General features: G+C 41.0%; 2 protein-coding genes across 2 annotated transcripts in view; one reads left to right on the plus strand and one right to left on the minus strand.

The window, feature by feature from the left end:
* ARL13B (ADP ribosylation factor like GTPase 13B) overlaps nt 1-24759 on the plus strand; it is an 84744-nt gene that overhangs the window by 7272 nt on the left and 52713 nt on the right. The window contains 1 exon segment of the mRNA XM_067546255.1: nt 1426-1675. Within this exon segment, the coding sequence (XP_067402356.1) occupies nt 1426-1675 (250 nt within the window).
* On the minus strand, nt 22524-23450 carry STX19 (syntaxin 19). The gene has a single exon (XM_067546409.1). It carries the CDS (start codon nt 23394-23396, stop codon nt 22524-22526), a length of 873 nt encoding a protein of 290 aa, XP_067402510.1. The 5' UTR covers nt 23397-23450.

Consider the following 24759-nt stretch of genomic DNA (forward strand, 5'->3'; position numbering starts at 1 on the left):
GCACATGTATTCCAAATATATGCACCTTAATGCATTTCGACTCGCAGAACTCTGAAGACCTGGACCAGCCAGCACAACGGCCAAAGACTTGCCAAAGGGTGTCTACAGCTGGGAAAGTTTCATGGAAAACTGTCCGTCATAATCTGGATCCTGGGTACTTCACAGCACAATGGGACTAAATTCTGCTGCGACAGTCTCTAAAATTCTGCATCAGCATTAATATGTTTTGCAATCATGAAAAATACCTCTAGTTTTCACTGTGCCTCCTATACAAATGCACACAATTATGGCTCATAGTTGAAAATACTCAGCATAAAATGTGTTCGTTTTTTAGATGGAATTTTTTCCCTATGCATTCCATGTGTCCTGCCTCTGCTGCCTTGATCTTGGCTTGTATGATGTTGTCTAGGTGATCTGACTCAAAATTGCTGTCCCCTGGTGTGCCAGGGAGGCAGGGTGCTTGTAGTCCACTTCAGTGGTTCATCTGTCCAGTTTCACAAGTCTTAGCTGCTGCACTGTTCTTCAGGCTACTGCTTCTGATTCTCCCTGCTCTCTGGCTGCAAGCTGGACTCCAACTCTGGCTCCACAACCCTCTGCTGCCTGGCTCCAGGGAACTGTGCACAGAAATCTGATTTGCTCCCTCTAAGGGACAAGGTGGAGAGTGAGAAACAGCTGCAGGCTCCTCCCAACAGAAGGGAAGGGAGACAGAAAACAAAGTGCTGGGCAAGCGACTACAGCAAATGGCAAAATCCCCGTAGCATCCTGGAAAAATACCCAATTCCACTGCTGCAAAAACATGTCTATAAAGTTTTGTTTGAGATAAATGGGGTAATTCACACCTCAAAACTCCTATTGTTTCACGCTCTTTTGCAGAGTTGGCAGACACTTTTAGGCTGGATTCATTTTTTTTCCCCCCAAGGCTTTCTCAGCAATCCTAAGGGCTAAGACATACATTTTTGTGATGAAAGCTGAGGTTCATGAGCACAGTTCTGTGACAAGGGATATGTCATCAAGGCTTGCTAATAATCCATTAATTTGTTGTGCTGTTTTTTGTCTTAAACTTAGTTTAACACCACATAAATACTGCACAGATGTTTACACTTATACATACAACTTCTAGAAACCCATAACATGTGAGTCAGTCACAGGTATTCTTACACTGTTTTTTCCTGCTCTTCTGTATCTGTTTTTTAAAGACAGCATAATTATCTCACAGAAAAAACATGTTAATCTGGAATTAAGGTTGCAAACATTTTCATGGGGAGAAGGGATATGTAATCTAAAATATATAATTAGACCGTGTGTTGGCCATTTTAGTTATATGGGGTTATAATATGAGTTTTGACATACAAATCATAAAATGAGTGAAATTGTGTTACCTAAAGGAACCTTTCACTGAATGATTACTTCTTTATACTTTGACAGAGTCTCCTGAAGATGTAGCACCAACAGTTGGATTTTCTAAAATTGATCTTAAACAGGGAAGGTTTGAAGTCACTATCTTTGACCTAGGAGGTGGAAAACGAATACGAGGCATCTGGAAGAATTACTATGCTGAGGCATATGGGATAATATTTGTTGTGGATTCCAGTGACCTAGAGAGAATGGAAGAAGCGAAAGAGACCATGACTGAAGTTCTAAGACATCCTAGGATATCTGGGAAACCTATATTAGTGTAAGTAACACTAATTAACTACTGATCTGTAATTTATTAAATGTTGTAAGTATTCAAATGATTGCAATAATTCTTCCCCATTGGCCATACTTTTAGTATCAGTACATAAAACATAAAAATGACAATATTGGATCAAACCTGTGGTCCATCTAGCCCAGGGTCCTGTCTTCTCACAGTGGCCGGAGCCAGATGCTTCCAAGGGAATGAACAGAACAGGTCAATGTGTTGAGTGATCCATCCCCTGTTGTCTAATCCCAGCTTCTGGCTGTCAGGTTTAGAGCATCAGGTTGCATCTCTGACCATATAGGTCCATCAGTAGGTATGAGCTAATCTTCCATGAACTTACCTAATTCTTTTTTGGCCACAGTTACATTTTTGGCCTTCACAACATTCCCTGGCGATGAGTTCCATGGATGATTGTGCATTGTGTGACATAGTACTGTGACCCGTCCGTGCCTAGGGTAGCCACCTGAAAATGCCAAGGTCAGGGCAGGCTGTAAAAGGAGAGCAGATTCTCCCAGCACTGGTGGGTGAAATTGAAGTCAGACTTCCCAACCAGCCACAAACAGTACTTCTGATTCCCCACACTGGTTATCAAGAAGTCAAAACAAAATATACACAGCCCCCTTTACTGCATTTCGGTCTCTGGCTCCCAATCCGCCACTAGGTCCAGTAAAGAGACCAGTTATTTAAACTCTATGCTCTACCAAAAAGGTTTCTCTTAACCCCAAAGGCTCAGCCACAGTACCAGATCAATATAAGTTTAGATCTTACTCAAAATACCACGCTGCCAGCCAATCCTTTAGTAAATAAAACTAAAGGTTTATCATAAAAAGAAAGAAACAAACTATAAGAGAAACGTTAAAGGATTAAACCAATCAGATACATACAAATTATTTGAAAGTCCATATATATCAGGTTTCTAGAAGAATTGTGCAGTTTGCAGGCTTGTATAGTCCCTCTGGTATACATCCAGTACCTGGATGGGTCTCAGTCCTTTGTTTCACAGCTTCAGTAGATGAATAGATCCAGAGGTGGGTGATGACTGAAAGGCAGACTAAAGACTGGTGACTGAAGACACAATGGATTTTGGGCAGCTGCCTTTTATGTCCCTTGGTCTTTGCCATGCTGCTTGTGGAATTTTACAGGAACCAAAATGGAGTCCAGAGTCACATGAGTAAGTCCTGGTGACTCATCAGGTATATCCCTGGCTTTCCCCCTGGCCCCTTGTACCTGTGAATTTCTTAATGGGCTATTAAGCAGGCTATTGCTGTAGCCATCCTGTCTGGGGTGTGGCCTAGACACAGCACAGTTTGAGATACAGATATATCAAACCTATCCATAACTTCCATTATACATATAACACATGAAATAAACATTATCTTACTTAGCACATCATAGCCTTTCTAAGAGTACCTGGCATGGCATATCTCACATGAATTACTATGATTTTAGACCTATTGATGTTAATTAATATAATAAATGCTGCCGGTCCGTGGTGGTCCCCCCCCCCGGCCCCCCCCCCCCCGTCGTCTCCCTCCTCCCCCCCCCCCCCCCCCAAAAAAAAAAAATCCAGCCAGCATAACAAGTACTTCCTTATGTTTGTTATAACCCTGCTGCCTATTAATTTCATCGGGTGACCCCTGGTTCTTGTGTTATGTGAAGGAGTAAATAACACTTCCTTATTCACTTTTTCCACACCATTCATGATTTTATAGACCTCAGTCATAACCCCATTAGTCATATCTTTTCTAAGATGAACAGTCCCAATCTTTTTAATCTTTCTTCACATGGAAGTTGTTCTCCACCTCTAATCAATTTTGTTTGCCTTTTTCTGTACTCTTTCCAGTTCTAATGTATCTTATTTTGAGATGGGCCAACTGGGTGTGGGCATATCATGGATTTTTATAGTGTTATGATATTTTCTGTCTTATTGTCTGTCCCTTTCCTAATGGTTCCTAACATTGTTGGGTTTTTTTTAACAGTCGTTGCACGTTGAGCAGATGTTTTCAGAGAACTATTCACAATAACTTCCGAGATCTTTCTTGAGTGGTACCAGTTAATTTAGTTGGGATTTTCCCATATGCATTACTTTGCATTCATCAAGATTGAATTTCATTTGCCATTTTGTTGCCCGCTTACCCAGTTTTCTGAGATCCCTTTGTAACTCCTCACAGTCTGTTTTGGACTTAACTATCTTGTGTAATTTTGTGTTGTCTGCACACTTTGCCACCTCACTGTTTACCCTTTTTTCCAGATCATTTGAGTGTGTTGAACAGCACTGGTCATGATACAGTGCCCTGTGAGACCCTGTTGTTTACATTTCTCCACTGTGAAAACTAGCCATGTTTCCTGTCTTTAGCTAGTTATTGATCCGTGAGAGGACCTTCCCTCTCATCCCATGATTGCCTACACAATACTACAGTTGCTGTACTATGTTGCGTTTTTACTCAAGTATTTTTACGTATCAGTCTAAGTATTATGGTGTTAGGGGACTAATTCTTTTTTTTTTTTTTGCACTTACTCAGAGCTTTGATCTCTCTTTCCTCTTGAGCTGAATGTAGTGAATACTCCATTTACATTTGCATCATCTGGCATTTGATCCTCATATTTAGTCCACTGTAAGTGCAGTTTATTTGTATTTGTTTCAGTAAAAGTAGAGAAGTCCAACAAATAACATAGTATTTTTGTACTTGATATTTTGGTAATGTTTCCATTGATACAGTTGCTTCAAGGCAGTTAGGTATGGTATGTTGTGTGTAAACATCAGTGCACGCTTATGCAGTGAAAATAACAATTTTTATAAATGGGTCTTTATATTTTCTATTATCACTATAGGTAGGTATAATTTTTCAGGTGAATTTTTCCTCCAAAAAATGCACATTTGGGTTCACTTCAGTGAATTGTTTTGGCTGCAATAAAAAAAGTAGTTTCAGAAATATCAAAATGGTTCATTTTGACTCTATCCTAGTGAGACACATGGCTTTTTGAGGGTTAGATTCACAAGGTGATTTAGGCCACATGCACAAAACCACCAGAAGAGGTGGTGGTGATGGTGCTGCTTTTTGCAATAAATTAGATGGCATAAAGGGACCTAAAGAGTCAATCGTGTTAACGGAACCCAGTCACTGTCCAACATTAGACAGTGTGAAACAAGATTCAGGGTTTTGTATACAGAAACCTTAGCTTGCTTAATACCATTACAACACACAATTAAAAATCCTTTTTAACTTTTATTAAAGATGCAGAAAATGAGGGAAAACCAGTGAAAGTATTTGAAATGTGTAAAGTATTAAGTAAGGGTTTCATTTTAAAAACATCTTTTGTTTCCTGTCTGTTAAACTGGAGAAATTTTTAGAAGGAAAAAATCCTTTTCTGACAGTCTCTTAGATGGTATCAAAGATGGTAATAACTGTCCTTTTTGGAGAAAAGGAGCTGTTGCTACTGCTGAAGTTGGTTCCCATTTCCTAAAGGACAAAACAAGACAAGCACACCCAAAAGGAGAGAGCGAAGAACAGCAGAGATGAAAAAATGCAGCTTCTGTCTCTGATGATGTCCACCATCTAGGCCTAATTCGTAACACACTAGTTTTGGTTCATTGATTCCCAGTTCTACACTATTCTTGTTTACCATGCATGATCATAACAGTCTTGACTTACATCATAGGCCTTTTTGTTTGGACTAATTAATTTTTCTGTTTCTTTTGCATCTTTTCCCATCACCATTTGATGTTATAGGTTATTGAGACTTCTTATGAACTTCAGACTTTCACTTTCTACAGTTGAGCTCACTTTTAGGGCAAACTTGTAAGGCCCAGTTATCACAACATGCCTCCTCCACCCCATGCCCAATAGTTCAGTTGCTAGGGCACTGAACTGGGATAGAGGAAACTGCATTGAACCAAAAAAATCAGTTATTTGCACAGTTCAAATTACCAGTAAACTTCAAGCATTAATAAGTAGCGTGTGTCTAACACAAGGTGGTGCTGCTGATACATGATCAGAAAAATCTAATTAGATAAAACTGACTTTAATAGCTGTTGGCATTTGTTTTTGCTTTGGTGCATATGCTTAATTTTAAAAAAATGGAGGGTTCCAGAAGGCCTAGCAACTAGAAAAGCATTAAATTTTTCTGAATATAATTGACTTCTAGAATTCTACTTCTCCTAAAGTTCTCTGTTAAATAAGAAATATTTGAAAAACACCAGAAATAAAAAACTTAATTAATTCCATCCTTAGAACAATTGTACAACAGTAGGACTGTATAATGGCTTTACCAAAAGAAACATAGAAGAAATAAATGGTAAACTAGGACAAAACCCACGTGTGGTGGGCACAAGATTAAATTTTATAATACCATGTATATAAAATGCATCAATTTATCCTTACATAAAGTATGTTATACAAGGTTACCATGCATGTAATTTGAAGGGGAAGCTCTTTGCTTTAAAGCTTAAAGTGCTGGTTATGTGCTAGTGTATGAGAATCCAAAAGAGAAACTGACTAGTGTGTCTTGATCCAGCTGAGTGAAGTGCAGAAAGCAAACAGCATAAATGTTGAAAAGTAAATTAGGTTTTTAACATCTCTTCTTTGTTATCTAAGATGGTGTTGGTGAGATTGAGAAGGCAATAAATCTATTTCTAAAAGTATTTTTACCCAACAGTGTTTTTAAAAATGAAATTGAGACAGTTGACAACTACTGTGTAATCTTTCCAAATGAATAAAAATTGTTCAGCTTTCCATTATAAAATCTCTAGATCCTTATTATATAGTTGGGAAGGGTGGGCCTTTGTGCCCATACAGAGCCCCAGTGACTTCAGTGGACTTGACAAAGGCATATGGTCCTAATGGATGGATCTTATTGTAGGATCAGGGCCATAATCAGAATGTAGGGGGCTAACTCAGTCCGCTGGTGAACTAAAACAAGTTTGTTGAAGTTGTTGCTTTTTAGCTGATTGACAGTAAAGGATCTGTGGCCTACTGCCAGAATTCATGTTGTTCCCATAAATCCTAGTCCTGAAAATGGATTCACCCATGCACAGCCCCATGAGCCCCATATGAACGTGAGTGTAAGAGTTCAGAGTTCAGATCTTTTGGTGCAATATGTTGTATGGTTCCTTTTCTCTGTTCCTTTCTCATGTCGCTAGTATAACTGCAAAGCTTTATGCAGCTTCAGGAGACATAATATGCAGGTGATTTAATTTGTATAATTTAGGACACAGAATTTGGACCCATTGTGCCATGGAGTACTCAGAATCCTGCATACGAGGCCTTGATCAGTAAGCAGGACTGTGAACAGCATAGAAATATAGTGCTTAGTAGAAGAGATCAGGACTTACGGGTTTTTATCCCAGCACAGTGCACCTCTAAAAGATTATTTTATGGGGGGAAGATCTCGCACACTTTCTCACATAGGCATGAGTTTCATGTGGTAGGTCCATCCTTAACAAAACTGAAAAAAATTGAATACACTTCCTAAGACCAGAGTATGGGAGACAACATAGTAGCAAATGGAGTGTTTGTACTGTGCAGATTGGGCTATTTTAATGTTCTATTGCGTCTCATTTTTTGAAGAGATGCAGCTTTATCTAGTATTTCTTACTGTTCATGTTTACACCTGAATAATTTTCCTTCATTGTTTTCAGAGAGAAACCATTAGCTTGGTGTTGGGAAAAGTCTCTTATTGGGCAATGGGCACGAACAATAGTTTGTCTGTAACTTGGTGTCTGTGTTGAAGAAAATTGCCTAAAATTTTATTAAATCTATTTAATTGATGCAAATAGATTGTGCATATGTGGTGGAAGACTAAGATTTATTAAATGATGTGCTAACTTTTGAAGATTGAAGTTCTGGAAAGTAGAACGTTATAAATATGGCTAAAGTACAGCATGTTTAACTGTTAAGGGAATGTTTTTAATCAATTTCTTTCTATTCTATTAAAATTGAGAGAGAGAGAGAGCTATTTTTCTGCTAATGTTCTACAGTTGTTTAATTTTACATGAAGCAAAAGAGATCCTGCCCTAAAGTCTCACTATTCCATTAACTTGTCTGGTAATGGAGTCCTGCTCTTTCTCCCACTACTTAAAATAGGCTTATTAAAAGGAGGACATCTTCAACAACAGATTGTTTTACATTTTGTGTGCATTTCTTAACTATGCTATTTATATGTTTAAGTGTTCAGCACTCTTGTGAGATTGTTAATATTAACAAAGTATCAGGTCAATAATGACATAACTAAATGGAAGGAACCAGACTCTGGAGTCACAGCTCAATTGTACTTAATTCATTTTCGGTATGTGTGCGCTGAAGGGTGATGAGAGTTGATGAGACCTGATCACTAACTAGAACAAATAGATATTCATGTTTCTTTTTAAGCATGAAATACATATTCTAGATTGAGCTAAAATGCCATCATTTTAACATGGTTAGCACTGTTTTAATTTAATCGGTGTTATCCAGTTATCCTAAACTGTCAGCGTACACTATATAAGATTATTCACTCATACGAAAGCAAATGCTTATGTTGTTCATATGTTGAAGTATATTTGAAGTATTAGAATGATTTTCTGTACAGCAAACAAAAGCCTTACTGCATGTTCCTAGTCAGTTTATTAAGTAATCTGCTTATCAGTTATTGTATCCAAGGCCTTAGAAAACCATCCCTCTTCCAAGGAATCTGTATCCTTTTTTTTAACCAAACAATAACTTATTTTGGCTGTTGTGGTTGAAGGGCTAGCTGCATCTCTGGATTCTGTGTTCTCTCTCACGTCTTAGGCCTTGGCCTTAGCCTCTCCTAGAGTGGAATTCCACAGTTCTTCCACTCTTAGATTGGACCCTGGGTTGCAGTAACCTGTTTAATTAACCATGCCTACCTAGCCTGTCAGACTGAGCTCTAGCACTTGCAATTCTTCCTTTCAGGAATCTGTCAATAGTGAATATAGTGACAATACACCCTTCTTAAAACAAAGTATTGTAGGAATAGGAATAAAGCATTTAGGGAGAGGCTACACGCATGTCAGTCTTAGATAAGGCTTGCCATCCCTGATGGTAACCTAGTTAGGTCTCACTTCTTTGGACTTCCCCCAGTGGGTGCCTGTGTCTCCACTTGATTCTCCTGAATAACTACCCCCCTCACTTCAGAGAGATTTTTTTGAACTGTTGTAATGGTCTGTTTTTCTGCATTGGTGGGCTTTGTTCCTTCTAGACAAAACTGGATTTGCAGACTGGTTGAGGATGAGGTTGACTCTTCAAAGCCAACAGTCCTTAACAGCCTTCAAGTGTTTGCTGAAAAATGGCTTATTTTGAGCCTTTCTTTTGCTTCCTGCATATTTTTGCTTACGGTCCCCATTAAACTAAACCAATATATTCATACAGTAAGTATCCCAGTAACCAGGTCAACATAGACGATTCATAAATTATTACAGAGCAGCTTCAATTCCATTAATGTCTAATAAAAATTGCACTGGGAAGGGATGATGGTGATAAAGGTGCAGAAATGAAACTCAGTCTGGGCTCAGTTCTGCCACAAACCTCTTGTGTTACCTTCAACAAGGCTGTCTAGTGCCTGGCTTTTTTTTAATAGAAAAGTTGCAATTATATGTATTCAAATACCTCAATTGTACACACAAAATATTTGCAGTTACATGGCAAGTTATGCACCTAATTTGTCATGGATGCATGAAGATGCCTGGTTTATCTGTGCATAATCATATGCTTGTTTGAAAATCAAGCTCTTAAATGTTTCTTCCTCCAGTTTGCTCATCTGTGAAATGGTGATAATAAGTCTCACAGGAGTGATGCAAAAGTAAATTAATGTTTGCAAAGCACACTGAGACTTTGACTGAAAGTGCTAATCATGATCAATGCAGGAATACATTTTTCACAAAACATTCCATTTTTGTGGCTGCCCACGAGCAGTCCTGTGCCTAGACATATATTGATATTGGTAAATGTAGCTGGATGATATTTTAATCTTCTTTAATGTGTCCTTCCAAAAAGGGGTCAATTTCATATCCATAGAATTGCCATGCCGTAGCCGTCCTTAGGTGCGTCTGGTCTAGTATCCTATCTCTAACAGCAGTTAGTCTCAGATACTGCAGAGAACGGTGTAAGAACCACACAGTAAGTAGAAGTGTGATAATTCACCCCACACACAGTCTCAAACCACTCTCTAAGAATTGGAGCTAGAATATGCCTTGAAGCATGAGGGTTTAAATCCCTTCCAGAATTTTTATCATTAAGATAATTCTGAATATTTTTGTTATGCATGCACATGTCCAGTCCTTTTTGAATCTTACTAAATTCTTGGCTTCAATAAATTCCTGTGGCAGTGAGTTTCTTAGTCTAACTTTATCAGTTTTGAATTTGCCACCTTCTAATTTCATTGTCCCCTGGGATTTATGTGAGACAGGGGAGAGCAGAAGTCCCCAACCACTCTTCTCTCTACCATATATTATTTTATATGCCTATGTCATGTCCCCTTCTATTTATTTCCTAAAATAAGCAATCCCAGTTTTTTAAATTCTCTGCATATAAGGGTTTTCCCATGCTCGTAATCATTCATGTCACCGTTCTCTGAGCCCCTTCTTGATTTCTGCAGTATCTTTTTTTGAGACAGGATAACCAGTTTTGTGTGACAAATAAGGTATTCCAGATGAGAGCATGCTACTGATATCCATTTAATATATTTTGATAGGATTTCTAAATCTCCCATCTCCCTTTGCATTAACTGATATATGTTAACATATATAAGAGCAAGTCCAAATACAATTCCAGTACATGTCAGATAAAATGCCTATTAAAGCATGTAGTTCATTTTGTCAGTATAGCTGTGGGTGCTCAGTTCTTCTGAAAATCAAAATCTAGTCTCAAGTTTTGTCTAAAAATGCAAAGGTGCACAGTTGGTGAACACTTTTGGAAATGTAGTAGCCCAGTAATTGTGTTGATGCACAAGAATAAGTAGAATCTGGTTCCTGTAAATTTGAGCAGGGCTAATGCGTTAAACGCAGTAAAAATCATGTATCTTTTTTTCCTCTATTAAAATTAACAAATATGACTGAATGCACATAGGGAACAGATCTTCCAGATTTTTATTTTTAGATATAAAACTTTTTTTTAGTTGAGCTGTACTTTCAGAAACAAAATAACTGAAGTGTATTTTTGATTTAGTATAATTGTTCTGTTTTAGCATAAAAAAGATCATGCTGTTCATACCTTTGGGATATAGTTTGTGAAATTTGATTTCTGCTAAGTGTTTAAATAAAACTATATTCAAGGTACTTTTAAGGTGTTATGTGCTGACATTTTGGGCCACTGCTTTGTGCAGTGTTTTAACTTTGTATTTATATCGCTTGTATTTATATATGAATTTATATATGAGCACCATTGTCACGGTAAAAACTTACAAGTTCCTCCCACAATACAATTCATGTGTTCCATGGGGGCCATAAACTAGAATCCCATTCTAATAGAAATAGGGCTTAGTCCATATCTTTTTGCTCCTTAAAAAGCACAAATCAAGGTCTTTGGTTAGATCTTTCCCAAATAATGGATTTATAGAATGGCTCAGTAACATCCTACGTGAAGTTGAGCATCAAAGTGAAGTCAGTAAGATTGGTGGCTAACTTAGAGATGTGTATGAGTGTGTGAGAGAGTGAGACTTGTTGTAAATTCTGTGAACCTCACTCATATGTTTCCTAGACATAGCTGTATGTATTAGAAGAAAATCACGTGGAAAGAGAATGAATTGAAAAATGCTGATTTTTTTTCATTGAATGCTTTCTTTTTAAAATTTACAATTTCCTTAAAAATCTTTAACTTTTTGACAATATCAAAATATGTTTAGTGTTTTTCTTTTAAATCTTCTTGGTCTTTGCAATCCAAAAGCTTTTAGTCTAATTTTTTTCCATTTTTGTTGAAAAAACAGAATTTCAATCAAAATGAGAACTTTGAGTGAAAATGTCCATGTTGTATGAAAAGTCTTTTTTGTCAGTTTTTAAATGAAAATATTTTGAGCAACTTTGCTGACAGGCTCTGTACAGAAGTGGAAATATTTTCTGGATCTATTTCATGCCATCTTAGTTTAGTGTGGTGTGGGCATCAGTAATAATCATGTCTTGCAGTGTAATGTCTTCTTAAGAGAGCTCTCCTTAGGTCCAGTTAGCATCTGCTTTTCAATTTATCCGTAGTGAGTAGTATCTTAAGACATTAATCTTGGCCTACTACATTTTCTTTGTTGTACAACACTACTGCTTAATTTGCTAAGCTTGTTTTGCTAATGTAGGTCTTGTAAGAGTATTGGACCATTTAAATGGCTAATCAATATTTTATATGCAGTGAACAGCAGTGGAAAATAAGTTAGAGTAACTGAAAGTAAGACTAGTGTTCCTGTGATTCATATGGTTCAGTTCTCTCATCGATGTCTTAGCATTTTAAACAGATTTCTAATGCTAATGGATTTTCTTCTTTTTTGCATAAACTCCCCCATGTTCTAATTGGGAGGGAGGGTCTAGCTCTCATATTATGTAGACAAATATCTAGCCTGCTGGCGTTATTAAAAATGAACTTCTCTCTAAGTGCTTGAAAGCATGGCAATGAGAGAGTAAATTTCATAAAAATGCCAGTGATTAGCCCTTGGAGCTTATAACAGATTGCTGGGCAGGGCAAAGGGAAATCTTGTATTTTCATGGCAGAAAGTTATTTTTCTTTTCTACTATCATTTTGTTAATGAGGGAATATATCTGCTAAAGTATCAAATAGTTGCATAAAACAGTAATGACTATGTAATGCATTTTTCTAAACAAAATGTGTTCTCCTTTGACTGATAGCTTTTCTGTATAATTATGTTAATGATTAGGATGATGGTCATTAATGATCTGGATGATGGGGTGGATTGCACCCTCAGCAAGTTTGCAGATGACACTAAGCTGGGCAGAATGGTAGATGTGCTGGAGAGTAGGATACAGAGTGACCTAGACAAATTGGAGGATTGGGCCAAAAGAAATCTGATAAGAGGTTCAACGAGGACAAGTGCAGAGTCCTGGACTTAGGATAGAAGAATCCCATGCACTGCTACAGAGTGAAAACGAACAGGCTAAGCAGTGGTTCTTCAGAAAAGGACCTGGGGGGTTACAGTGGCCAGGAAGCTGGATATGAGTCAACAGTGTGCCCTTGTTGCCAAGAAGGCTAATGGCATATTGGGCTACATTAGTAGGAACATTACCAGCAGATTGAGGGAAGTGATTATTCCCCTCTATTCGGCACTGGTGAAGCTATATTTGGAGTTCTATGTAAAGTTTTGGGCCCCATACTACAGGAAAGATGTGGACAAATTGGAGAAAGTCCAGCAGAGGGCAACAAAAATGATTAGGGGCTAGGATACATGACTTATGAGTAGAGGGTGAGGGAACTGGCCTTATTTAGTCTGTAGAAGAGAAGAGTGAGAAGGGATTTGATAGCAGCCTTCAACTACCTGAAAGGAGTTCCAAAAAGGATGGAGCTAGGCTGTTCTCAGTGGTGGCAGATGACAGAACAAGGAACAATGGTCTCAAGTTGCAGTGTGGGAGGTCTAGGCAACTTAAGAAAATCTTTTTCACTAGGAGGGTGGTGGGGCACTGGAATGGGTTACCTAAGGAGATGGTGGAATCTCCATCCTTAGAGATTTTTAAGGCCTGGCTTGACAAAGCCCTGGCTGGGATGATTTAGTTGGGGTTGGTCGTGCTTTGAGCAGAGGGTTGGACTAGATGACCTCTTGAGCTCATTTCCAACCCTTATCTTCTATGATTCTGTGTATATAGAAAACACATTTATGTTTTAGTAAACTGCCCTAAGAAAATCTTGTGTTTTTATTGGTTGTGCACATATATCTCATGAGCCTTGGCCTAACCAATATAAATGATCCACAATGTCTATATATGTTCTGCTTTCATCAATTAATAGCAGCCTTTGCTTAACAAAATATGACTGGGGATATTTACATGTTTTCTGCCTTGTGCTTGTTTTTTTTTCTTTCCTCTCAAAACCTTTGCAATGTATTATGTATTTGTTTGCTTTATTTTCGTCTAGTACTGAGAGCAGAAAAAAAAAATCTTTCAATATTTACTCCATCATAGATGGAAAATTCTTTTCATAACTATTGTTGAAAACTTGAAAAACTCGGGCTTTCTTCCATGTTCAAAAATAGAAATGTTCTTTACTTTGAAGTAAATGTTTTATTAAACATCCCTGCAGTGTTAGCAGGAAGAGCTAGACGGGTAACACATTTCTTTCACAGATAAGAATGCAATATGTACATCCCTACCACATGGGATCTTGTGTAAACAGGTGGTGTTTGTTAAAATATGTACTTCATTAGAACAATATTTTAGGCTGGGTTTCTTGAACTTTTGTCATAGCTTTCCTCCCATTCAGGTACAGAAAAAAAGTTTTTTTTTAAAAGGAAGCAGGGAATGGTGCATGTTGGTAGCATATTGGCCATGACAGCCTTTTTCTTTTTTTGGGTCTCTGCTGGCTTGCTTCCACTTAACTCTTCCATAGCCAAAGTGGCTATTGGGTATACACAGTATATAATAGAAGGTTTTGCTTTAGTAGGCAGCTTCTGGAACTAAAAATGCTGAGGCACCAAATATATACATTGCCCGTAATCTACTTATATTTTAAGTATGTTTTAACTAGTGTTTTTTGGATGCCCCAATTTGTGGTTGCCAAATTGAGATTTCTTTAAAGAAGCTTGATTTTCAGAGGGAGCTTCTGGAAGTCAGGCCCCACTAAAGTGTGTCAAGTTGAGCACCCGAAATCACTACTTGCTTTTAAAATGTAGATTTCTATCTTATAGAAGTTCCTTGCTATAATCATACTCTAAATGGAATGTTGGCAGATTGTGCATTAGTGTCCAAAAGAGGAATTCAAAGAATCTTTCTCTTAAGAGTTACTTTGGAATCCAAGCTTCTGATAATGCTTTGGCAAAGGTTAGTTTGGATCTTTATTTAAATTTGGGGTGGGGACTTGCTCCATTCTATTTCTAAAAGAAATGTGAGTTTTTAGAATTAGTTCAGTAGTTCTGTATGTGGATTTATTAGCACTCGTAGTGACTGGGTGGGATTCTAGCATAATTATCAGAGAAAACTAGCTAATCCAGTTCCTCAGAATTGCAATAGGCTTTGATCTGACTTCTCTGAATGCTTCTAGAGTTGATTGTATCTTAGCATGCCTCATTGGAGTTTGGAACTGCTTCTAAGTTTCTCCTGAAATAACTTATCTCAGTTGCATTAGCATTCCCAATTAGAATTGCAGTAGACCAGCATTTTGAAAGCTGGAGGGTGCAATGCTACTTCAAATGGGGCCTTGATCATAAGAGGGAGACAGAGTGGGGGAGTAGATGGCTGTAGCACTCGAGGTCCACCTAGTTCTTCCCACTGCAGATATAATTCTGCTGCAAATAAAACAGTGGGCTGCTTCTCAAAAATCATTCGTCTTCACTTCCTGCCTTCCTAATGCAGCTGTCCTTGGGAGCAGCTTAAGTGTCTAGGGGTATGTCTACACTGCCAAGTGAAGTCGACTTACATAAAGTCGACTTTCAGCAGCCGATTTTTAGAATTCACAGCAGCGTGTACATACTACGCTGTTTGCGCAGGTCTCGTGTGTCCACACTCACCACGCTTATTTTGACTTTCAAAGCAGTGCACTGTGGGTTGCTATCTCACAGTGCAACTGACCGCGGTGGCTGTTGGGACGAGTGTCATTGTACCATGATGCAACGCTGCTTCTCCCTCTCTTCTTCCCCCCCCCCCTCGCCCCAAACAAACAGCAAAATTGTTTTCGTGTGGTTTTTTTACTCCATGCGCTCACCATTGCTGTGGAGACATGGAGCCAGCTCAACTCTGCACTATTATTGTGAGCGTCACAAATACATCATCGCTTATCATTGAGTATTTTTGAAGTAGAACAAGAAGCCAAAGCACAGGCAACAGTGATGCCGCTGAGGCTGCACTGCTACAAGTCATCAAGCAGAACAATTCACGATTGCTGCAGGCTGTAACGCATCATCTGCAGTGCGTGGAGCGCAGGTTCTGCTCCAGGGAAACAAGCACAGACTGGTGGGACCGCATCATTATGCAGCTGTGGGATGATGACCAGTGGCTGCAAAATTTTTTCGTATGCGAAAGGAAACTTTCCTCAAACTGTGCTCGGAGCTGGCCTCGTCCCTGAAGCGCGCGAATACTCGCTTGAGACAAACTGTGATGGTGGAGAAGAGAGTCGCCATCGCTCTGTGGAAGCTGGCAACCCCCGACTGTTACCGCTCAGTTGGCAATCAATTCGGAGTTGGTAAATCTACAGTGGGCACCGCCGTGACTCAAGTATGCAGGGCCATCAATAGCATCAACTTCTGCTATGAAATATAGTGACTTGGGGAAATGTGCAGGACATAGTGGACGGGTTTGCCACGATGGGGTTCCCAAACTGTGGGGGGCGGGGGCAACTGATGGGGGACACATCCCTATCTTAGCGCCTGCCTTAGCAACTGAGTACATAAACCGCAAGAGGTACTTTTCTATGGTCCTTTAGGGCCTTGTGGATCACAGGGGTCGTTTCACCGACATCTGTGTGGGGTGGTCTGGGAAGGTGCATGTTTCATAATTCGGGGCTGTTCTCTAGTATGCAGGCGGGCACTTTTTTCCCCGACCAAAAATTCACATTGGGGTGTGGAAATGCCCATAGTGATCCTGAGGGATCCTGCTTACCCCTTGCTCCCTTGGCTAATGAAAGCCATACACGGGCACCTTGACAGTGACAAGGAGTGTTTTAATAAGGGGTTAAGCAGTTGCAGAATGGTTGTAGAATGTACCTTTGGGTGTTGAAAGGGTAGATGGAGGAGTCTCCTTACTAGGCTGGACATGAGCGAAAAGAACCTCCCTTCGGTGATATCTGCGTGCTGTGTTCTTCATAATGTGTGTGAAGCGAAGGGTGAAAGGTTCCCCCAGGGTTGGGCTGTGGAGGAAGAAAGACTGGCCGCCAATTATGAGCAGCCAGATGCCAGCAGTGTGCTGAGAGCTAACCGCGGAGCGCTTTGCATTAGGGAAGCTTTGAAAACCAGGTTCTGCAATGATATGCAGGACTGATTTCTGTTCCTGTATGTTGTTTGCCTTTGGTGAACATCCCTCCCCCCAATCGATTATCTGTACCCTCCAAATCCCTCCAGAACAAGATATGATTTAATAAAGAAACGTGTTTGAAATGATGCAAACTTTTATTTATGAACATTCAAATCATGGGGTAGGGGAGGTGGGGGGGGGGAGAGAGTGTTCATTCACTGTCTCAAGGTAGGGTGATAGCTTGCTGGCCAGTTGTCAGTGTGTCCACCGCTGCTTTCTGCTCGGCAAGCATGTACTGCAGCCTGGCCAATCTCCTCCGAGACCTCTTGGGTGCGGGGAAGGGGGAGGGCAGCAAAGCCCTTGGTTGAGGAGCATTATGAAGGGGCTGCAGCGGGACTCTGTCCTGCCTCCGCTCCTCCTGAAGCTCCACAAGCCGCCGGAGCATGTCTGTCTGGTCCCACATGATTCGCAGCATCTCCTGCGTGGTATTGCGATCATGCTCCTGCATTTCTCTGCGATTCTCCCTGTCCATGTCCATATTCTGGGACAAGGTCAACCGCCATGCTCTGAGCTTGGTCTCTGCGACCGCTGAGGTGTTCATGAGCTCACCAAACATGTCATCTCTTAGGTTTTTTTTTCCTCTTTCTAATCTGGGATAGTCTTTCCGCAGCATTTCTTGAGGGTGGAGCCAAGGCTGAGGTGTCTACTGAATGAAAAAAATTCACAAGGTAGCCATTGTTAGCAGAGTGAAGAAAATGATACAACTGCTACAATATAGACAATACTCCCCATGCAGTGCACAGGGCAAACACAGACCCTCATTCCATTTCTGACATCCCAGAGGGGTCTGCTCACTGTGCCCTTACTTAGGGGATCTGCAGATACGGGGGCGGGGGGAGTTATAGTCTCCGCTTAAATCAAATAAAAGTAATCAAAGTGACTTGGTAGGACATTACAATGGGAAATACAAAGGTACTGGGCATCTGCTGTATAGCTCTGGTATTTTAAACGTGCACCGTCTTCCCTAGGTGACCATGAGCGATATCAGTCTCCTGAGGGTCACGCACGAGGAAAGGGAAGATTTGCTGCACGCAGCGGGGTATCAGCTGTGTTCTTCTATGATTCAGGCTCCCTTGATTGCAGCGTGGCATGGCAAAGTATCCTACCGTGGAGGGAGGAGCAAGGCAGCCCTCCCTAGAAAACGTTTGTAAAGGATAACAGATTACCTACATGAAAGTTTCTATGAGATATCAACTGATGATTATCAGAGCATATCTCATCACAGAAATAAACTGTTCCCTGGGTAACCCCCCCGTACAGTCCCCGAAACGCTTGAAATCCCCCCTCTTCCCCAATGTAAAAGGACAGAACTGCTAAGAATAAAAAAAAACTCACCAGATGTGCCTTCCCCGGGATCATTAGTGCGGTCCTGTGTGCTCCTGGACTGCTTTTCGGGTCAGGAATATGTCCTGCCATTCAGTGAGAATGGACGCCCCATTCTCATGCACTCTGCTCTCTTCAGCCGCCGCCTCGTCCACATATTCCTCATCATTGTCCATGGACTGTGACCTAGCAGAGATATCGATGCTGCGGGGTGGCACCGTGGTGGGATCGCCACCGAGAATTGCATGCACCTCATCGTAGAAGTGGCATGTTTTGGGCTAGGAGCCAGAAAGACTGTTAGCTTCCCTGGCTTTCTGATAAGACTGACGCAGCTCCTTGATCTTCACGCGGCACTGCTGCGCGTCCCTCTTGTGTCCCTTCTCCAGCATGCCCTGGGATATCTTCCCATAAATGTCCAGATTCCTTTTGCTGGCTCTGAGCTGAGCCAGAACGGACTCCTCACCCCACAGACTGATGAGACCTAAGACCTGTGGTCGACTCCATACTGCAGCGCGTTTGGGCTTTGCAGTAGCCATGCAGAGAACAGTGACAAAACTCTCTCCACGCTGGCAGCACAGGAAATGAAAATTCAAATCTTCCCGGGGCTTGAGGAGAGGGGACTTTTCCTGGTAGCGTGACCACTAAGCAGCATAGCGCGACTGTCCAGAGCGGTCAAAACGGGGCATTGTGGGATACATTCAGGAGGTCAATTAATTCGATTTAAGTGACGTTGTGTCTACACTGACACTAAATTGATTTAACAAATTTGATTTAGGTGCTACGCCACTTGCAGAGATGGTCTTATTAAGTCGACTTTTGCCATAACTTAAGTCAACTTAACAGTAGTGCTAGTGGAGATGCAGGTGTCCGGAGATCGATGTAAGTGATTTTACGTCGACCTCCGTTGCCAATGTAGACCAGGCCTAAGGCTAGAGGCTCAGGGAATGGCTAGATAGCTCAAGCTTTACTTCTCCGCTTAGATCCTTGTGGCCCTAGGGGGACTCAAGCAGGACAGCATATAGCTCCTTAGGCAGGATGGGAGGGCAAGAAAAATACCAGAATTAAAAATAGAAAGGAAAATAGGCAGAAAAGAAGAAACAAGATAAGGGGAGGTAGAGACCAGTGATAAACGGATGAGATGGACATAGTTGGGGTCTGGTGCAAGTGGAGCCTGGAGGGCATCCGACCATCAGTCTATCTTGAGGGGAACTGATACCCCTCAGCTGCCCCTTCCTCCTTCCCCCCCCTCAAAAAAAAAAAAAAAAAAAAAAAAGCATCATTAGATCTCTGCATTAAGCTTTTATCTAACCTTTGCTACCATCTGTGTGTTAGACTCCATTGCAGGTTTGCAGTGGATAAAAAAGAGGTAGTGTCTGATTGTTTATCCATGAACTTAGTTTTAAAACGCAAATTCACAGTCTGTTTTTAATTAATTTGTGTCAGAAGTTTAAATTCCAAAGTTTAAAGAGGAAAATTTGTTTGTCTTGTTAGCTATATAGGCACCATCAGGAAATATATATATATTTTTAATCCATTAAACTGTATTTTGGTATCACAGCACGTGAAACACTCCATGTCTTGCTGTTGTGTTTATTGCCACTGTAACATTCTCAGAGTAGTTTTATATGGAAATAACCATGTACTTACATATTTAATGGAAGTTCAGCTCTGCTGCTCTTGACTGCTTCCAGGTTACTTGAATTTAAGAAATACTTGTCTTGAAGTGCAAGTAATCTGAGATTTTTAGCTAACTGAAGACTGAAAAACCTGATTCACTTGGCATCTTATTGATACGTTCTATGTACTACCTTGCTAAACAGGAAGGATTGGATAATGATCACTCTGTGTGGGGATGGAGAGAGGGAATGTCTTCAGTTAGGGAATGGAATAAAGTTTGGACAGTAGCCAATTACTGAATAAGGTTTTGATATTTCTCTAATTCACACTTTCAAAAAGCAGTGGTCACCTTAATTTAAAATGATTTGGTTCAGTCCCTGTATTTAAATAGTTAAGATATAAACACATTAATAATACATCATAAACACAAATTCACTCTGGGCAGAAATATAATGCATACATTTTATAAATGGAGAAATGTGCGTGGTGCCCCTCTCCAGTTGGCAGCACTTGTGATTTTTATCATGATTCTTATGATACAAGATAGCTTAATTTAAAGCTTCATTCCCTGATTAAATAAGAATCTCAGCTTGCAAATTTTTAAACAACCAAAAAAAAAAAAAAAAGGTGTTATCCCTCATAGTTGCTGAGAAAACTGGAAAATGTGACTCAGGTGCAACTTGAGCCCTCAAAAACCAGAAGACAAATAAAAATAACTCAACATATTTTGTTTTAAAAAATCATCATTAAGCCAGTCTCATGGTTTTTGGGGCCCTGACTCAGGACTTCTGAATGTTTGGCATTAGCAATACTGTTAATGCTTCCCAGCCCCACTGGCAGGATCTCCTATGACCTTGTGTTTATCTCACACTGGTCACTCTGATAACCCATCAACTCCTACTGGACAACCTTTTGAAAAGCAGGAATACCCTGTGTTGGGAGGATCCAAAAAAGTGATCTTTCCATTTCCTCTGTTTCGTCTGTTTCCAATATAATACTTCCACCGCAGCCTAGCAGAAGTAGAAAAACTGCTGAGAATCCCTTAGCACTTGTTTTCTAGTTCTGCCAGGAAGAGCCACTTACAATGTGAGTGTGAGATGTGAGATGCACAGAAGAAGTAGGAGGAAAAAGTCCTTGAAGTGGGGAGAGTAAGTGGAGATAAACTGAAAAGTAAATGGAATTGTGACAGACTGCTGGATGAGAACAGCCTAAGTTAGCCCACTGCCCCTGGCACCTAATTAAGGGGGAATGGGATCCAGCTGAGAGAGTGACTGCCCCCAGATGGAGTGGGGCTTGGCTAAATTTTGTGGCTGGATTCAAGCCTGAGGGAGAAGAGGGGTGTGGGAAAGAGGTCAAGCTTGTCCACCATCCCTGTGGGGAGAAGAGCCCAGAAAGGCCTGGTGGATACGGCCTCAGCCTGCTTGCTCATCAATGGGGGACTAGTAAAGCCACACTGGGTAATCCCAGGGGTGAGGATGAGCCTGAAGTGTATCCATGGGGATCATAAGCCTTACCGGTTGGCCCAAGTGCCCCTTGAAGTCCGGTGCAGATTTGACTGAAGCGGGTCGGGGTAGTAGAGGGGCTGCTTTACCCGGTGGTGTTGGGCACGACTGGGACTCTGTCCCGGGAAGAAAGGGACATAGGGGATGTGGGCCTGGCAGGAGAAAGGAAACTGAGGGAGTGGGTGGAGCCTTTGGCACTAAGGAACCCCAGTAGTGGGGAGGTCCCCAAACAATGGAGCTTAAACTGGGAGAAGGATGACGGGAGACCCCTGACCCCAGTGCCCGAAAGGGGAACCGGAGGAGAAAGACCTTAGATGACAGTCCAGAAGAAACCAAAGGCAAGGAGGAAGGGACGGGGGCAACAGCTAACTCAGGCCCCCTCGAAAAGGGCCAGCGGAGCCTGCCATCTTGAAGGAGCCCCAAGGGGGGTGGCCTAGGTCACCCTTGACTGGTCCAGGGAACAGGAGATCCTGGCGGTCCTGGGGGCGGTTGGGGTGGACCCTGGACCCCTACCTAGAGACAGAAGGAAGGGGGACAACCCAAGGGTGTAAATGGTGTGAGGAACTGTGGGTGGCAGCCGAACTGTGGGGCCATCCGGCCCCACATAGTGCACTATCTGTGGCTGGGGGGTAAATGAGCCTCACAGTGTTACCCCTGTGAGTCACCCCATTGAAAGGGTGACACTTCTCCACTCAGACCCTACGGGTAGGGGAAGAAGGGGATGGGGAGAGTGAGCCTAGCTGTTCATAAGGGGGGAGGTGTGTGACAGAGTGCTGGGTGAGGACAGCCTGAGTCAGCCCTCTGCCCCTGGACCCCTAATTAAGGGGGAGTGGGATCCAGCTGAGGGATCCTGCAGACTAGGCTAATGGGGAGCAGCTGCGGAGCTTGTTAGTTGGGCTCTATAAAGGATACCAGGAGGGAACTGAAAGGGGGAGTAGCCCAGCCAGACAGGGAGAAGCCCCAGTAGGAGGGTGAGCTTTCCTTGAGTCTGTGGCTGAGACTGTGATTGTGAGGCCCCGAAGGCTGACATGCTGGACCTCATGTAAATAGCTGGTGGTGGGCAGCATGCAGAAAATAAAGAGCACTAGTGTGAGCACAGAGCAGTGGTCTCTGAGTGGTGTTTGGGAGCAGAAGTTTGGAGCAGCAGGGCGGACCCTGCGTGAAATCGCTACAGGGACCAACAGAGCTGCTTCAAAAGTTCAGCTGGCAAAATGGTAGCTCGTGAATATTGAGAACCACTGCCATTTTGTTAGCTGTATCATGGACAACACCAACAACATATTGCTTTGCAAGGGTTTCTCTTTCTATACTTGGCTGCAAGTCTAAACTTTTCCCTTGATGTTTGAATGTAATCTTGAGTATTGTTTGCACCCATTTCAATGTTGTTGATTATTTCTTCTTGCTCCTCCACTAGAAGTGAGATCTGGATAAAAAATTCCTTCAAGTCTTTGATCTGGTTCTCCAGATTGACCAATTCCTTGTGTCTTTGTTCAATCTCAGATAGTTGAACTTTAGTGATTTTGACTTCAGTAAGCAGATTTTCATTGAAAATTTCCCATTTTCCTTGTTGAAGCATGTCACTCACTTCTTCCTCGGATACCTCTTTTCCAACCACTTCAAGCTGACGGACAATGAATGTCTTGCATTTCTCTTGCTTGGCTGTTATAGCATCATTGTACGAAAGCATGGTGTTCTGGAAACGCCGGAAAAGGAAAGCATGCTGAGTTGTAAGGATTCTTACAGTGGCAGAAGATGGCCCATGTTCACTTTCAGACTTCTTCACTGTTTTGGATAGTTCACCCAAGCATTTACTTATGTGCTCTGCTTGAATTTTTATTTCTTTTGTGACGTTGGACTCCTTTTTAAGAACACTGAACCGTCTCATTGAAGACACTAGGCTTCTCTGCTGCTGACCAAACTTTTGAACAACCTCTGCCAAATTACTAATCTCGTCCTGAAGTCTCTGGATTTCATTTAAGTGCCTCTCAGTTATGGGCTCTTTCTCATAAATAATAGCTTGTTGTTCAAACTCTGCTTGGTCTTCTTCCTTCACCCCAGGCACACAGCTGTTCTCTTCAGCTAGCTGCAGTTCTTTTGCTCGCAGTTTAAGCTCTTGAAGGCGGTCTTTCATTTTTTCCTCATGCAAGGAACAGCAAACTAACTTCGTCTTTCCTTTATGAGTTGATGTCACTAATCCTAAGTATAACAACAACAAAAAAATCCATTTAACAATTATGTGCGCACAAACTGGCTAGGCAGATGGCAAAGAGCTATTCCTGTGCAGAGATAAGATGTCAAAGAAGCAGCAAATGGGAGGGATGAGTGTCTGACTAAATATACCATGTATCTGGTGATCATAGCTGTTCGATGAACTGCATTTGACATGCGTTGCTGACTGCCTCACCTGCACTCTGGCCGCCACTCCACTTCCACTAGGACTTGCTGTAAAAGTCCAAGCCTCTGATTTGCTTCAAACAGGTACCAGTTAGGAGTATATCCCAGCCTCTTCACTGCAGCACTTACTCCACACATGTACCCTGGCCTGAAGCCCAAAATGGGCTGTTCAGTCCTGCATCAGTAGTAATTTTATGGTTTGGTATCTAGAAATGACAGTAAAATGGATTAGAAAATGAAGGTGGGACATTTTTGAAAGAAATTGTCATCAAAATAATTTACATTTTAATGTGAATTCTTGGGATTTGTGGGGGTGAACCTTGCAGGGTTAGAAACAGGAGCTTTATACCATACTCAGCCACTCAGTGGGGGCACACAGCACTTACTTGTATCCCTGGGATGCTACAAGCTAGCTCTTTAAAAGTGAAACATTATTTTTGTTTGTAAAAGCTATTTAGCTCACTTGTTTAACATGTTTTAGAAATATTTTTTCCTCTTCTTCCAAGATCTATATAGTTAAACTAAGGGTAGCTACTTTTAAAATTCCTTTATTTTTCTGTAAGTTGTATGCAGTGCATACAACATTCGTCGTAGCATTGTTTGAAGGTTTTCGTTGCCTTTATTAGAATTATCCGCCTAACATATTCATAATTCTGCTACTTGTGACTAATAAAGCCATCTCAAACTCATAGTAATAAGATTTATGTCAGACCAGGACATCCTATATTCTCTTTCTCTCTTTGAGTCTCTCTGCTATCATTTTTAATAGAAAATAGGTTTGGTTCTAATTTCTAACCACGCTATTCTGCAAGCTTTTCATTTCAAGCACAGAAACCTAATTTGAATGCACCAGATATAGTCAAGGAGTGCTTCGAACTAGGGCTATCAATTAATCGCAGTTAATGCATACGATTAACGCAAAACATATTAACTAGATTAAAAATATTGTTGTGATTGATCTGTTTTAATCGTACTATTAAACAATAATAGAATACCAATTTAAATGTATTTTAAATAGTTTGGGAATGATTTTCTACATTTTCAAATTTATTGATTTGTGTTTTGGTATTCTATTATTGTTTGACAGTGTGATTAAAACT

The sequence above is a fragment of the Emydura macquarii genome, unplaced genomic scaffold (assembly GCF_026122565.2).
Source record: "Emydura macquarii macquarii isolate MOO-44397 ecotype Brisbane River unplaced genomic scaffold, CSIRO-AGI_Emac_v2 contig_1119, whole genome shotgun sequence".
Taxonomy (NCBI): Eukaryota; Metazoa; Chordata; order Testudines; family Chelidae; genus Emydura; species Emydura macquarii.

What these genes read in the sequence shown, in the direction of transcription:
- STX19 (XM_067546409.1), bottom strand. Translation starts at nt 23,396, where the DNA reads ATGAAAGACCGCCTTCAAGAGCTTAAACTGCGAGCAAAAGAACTGCAG.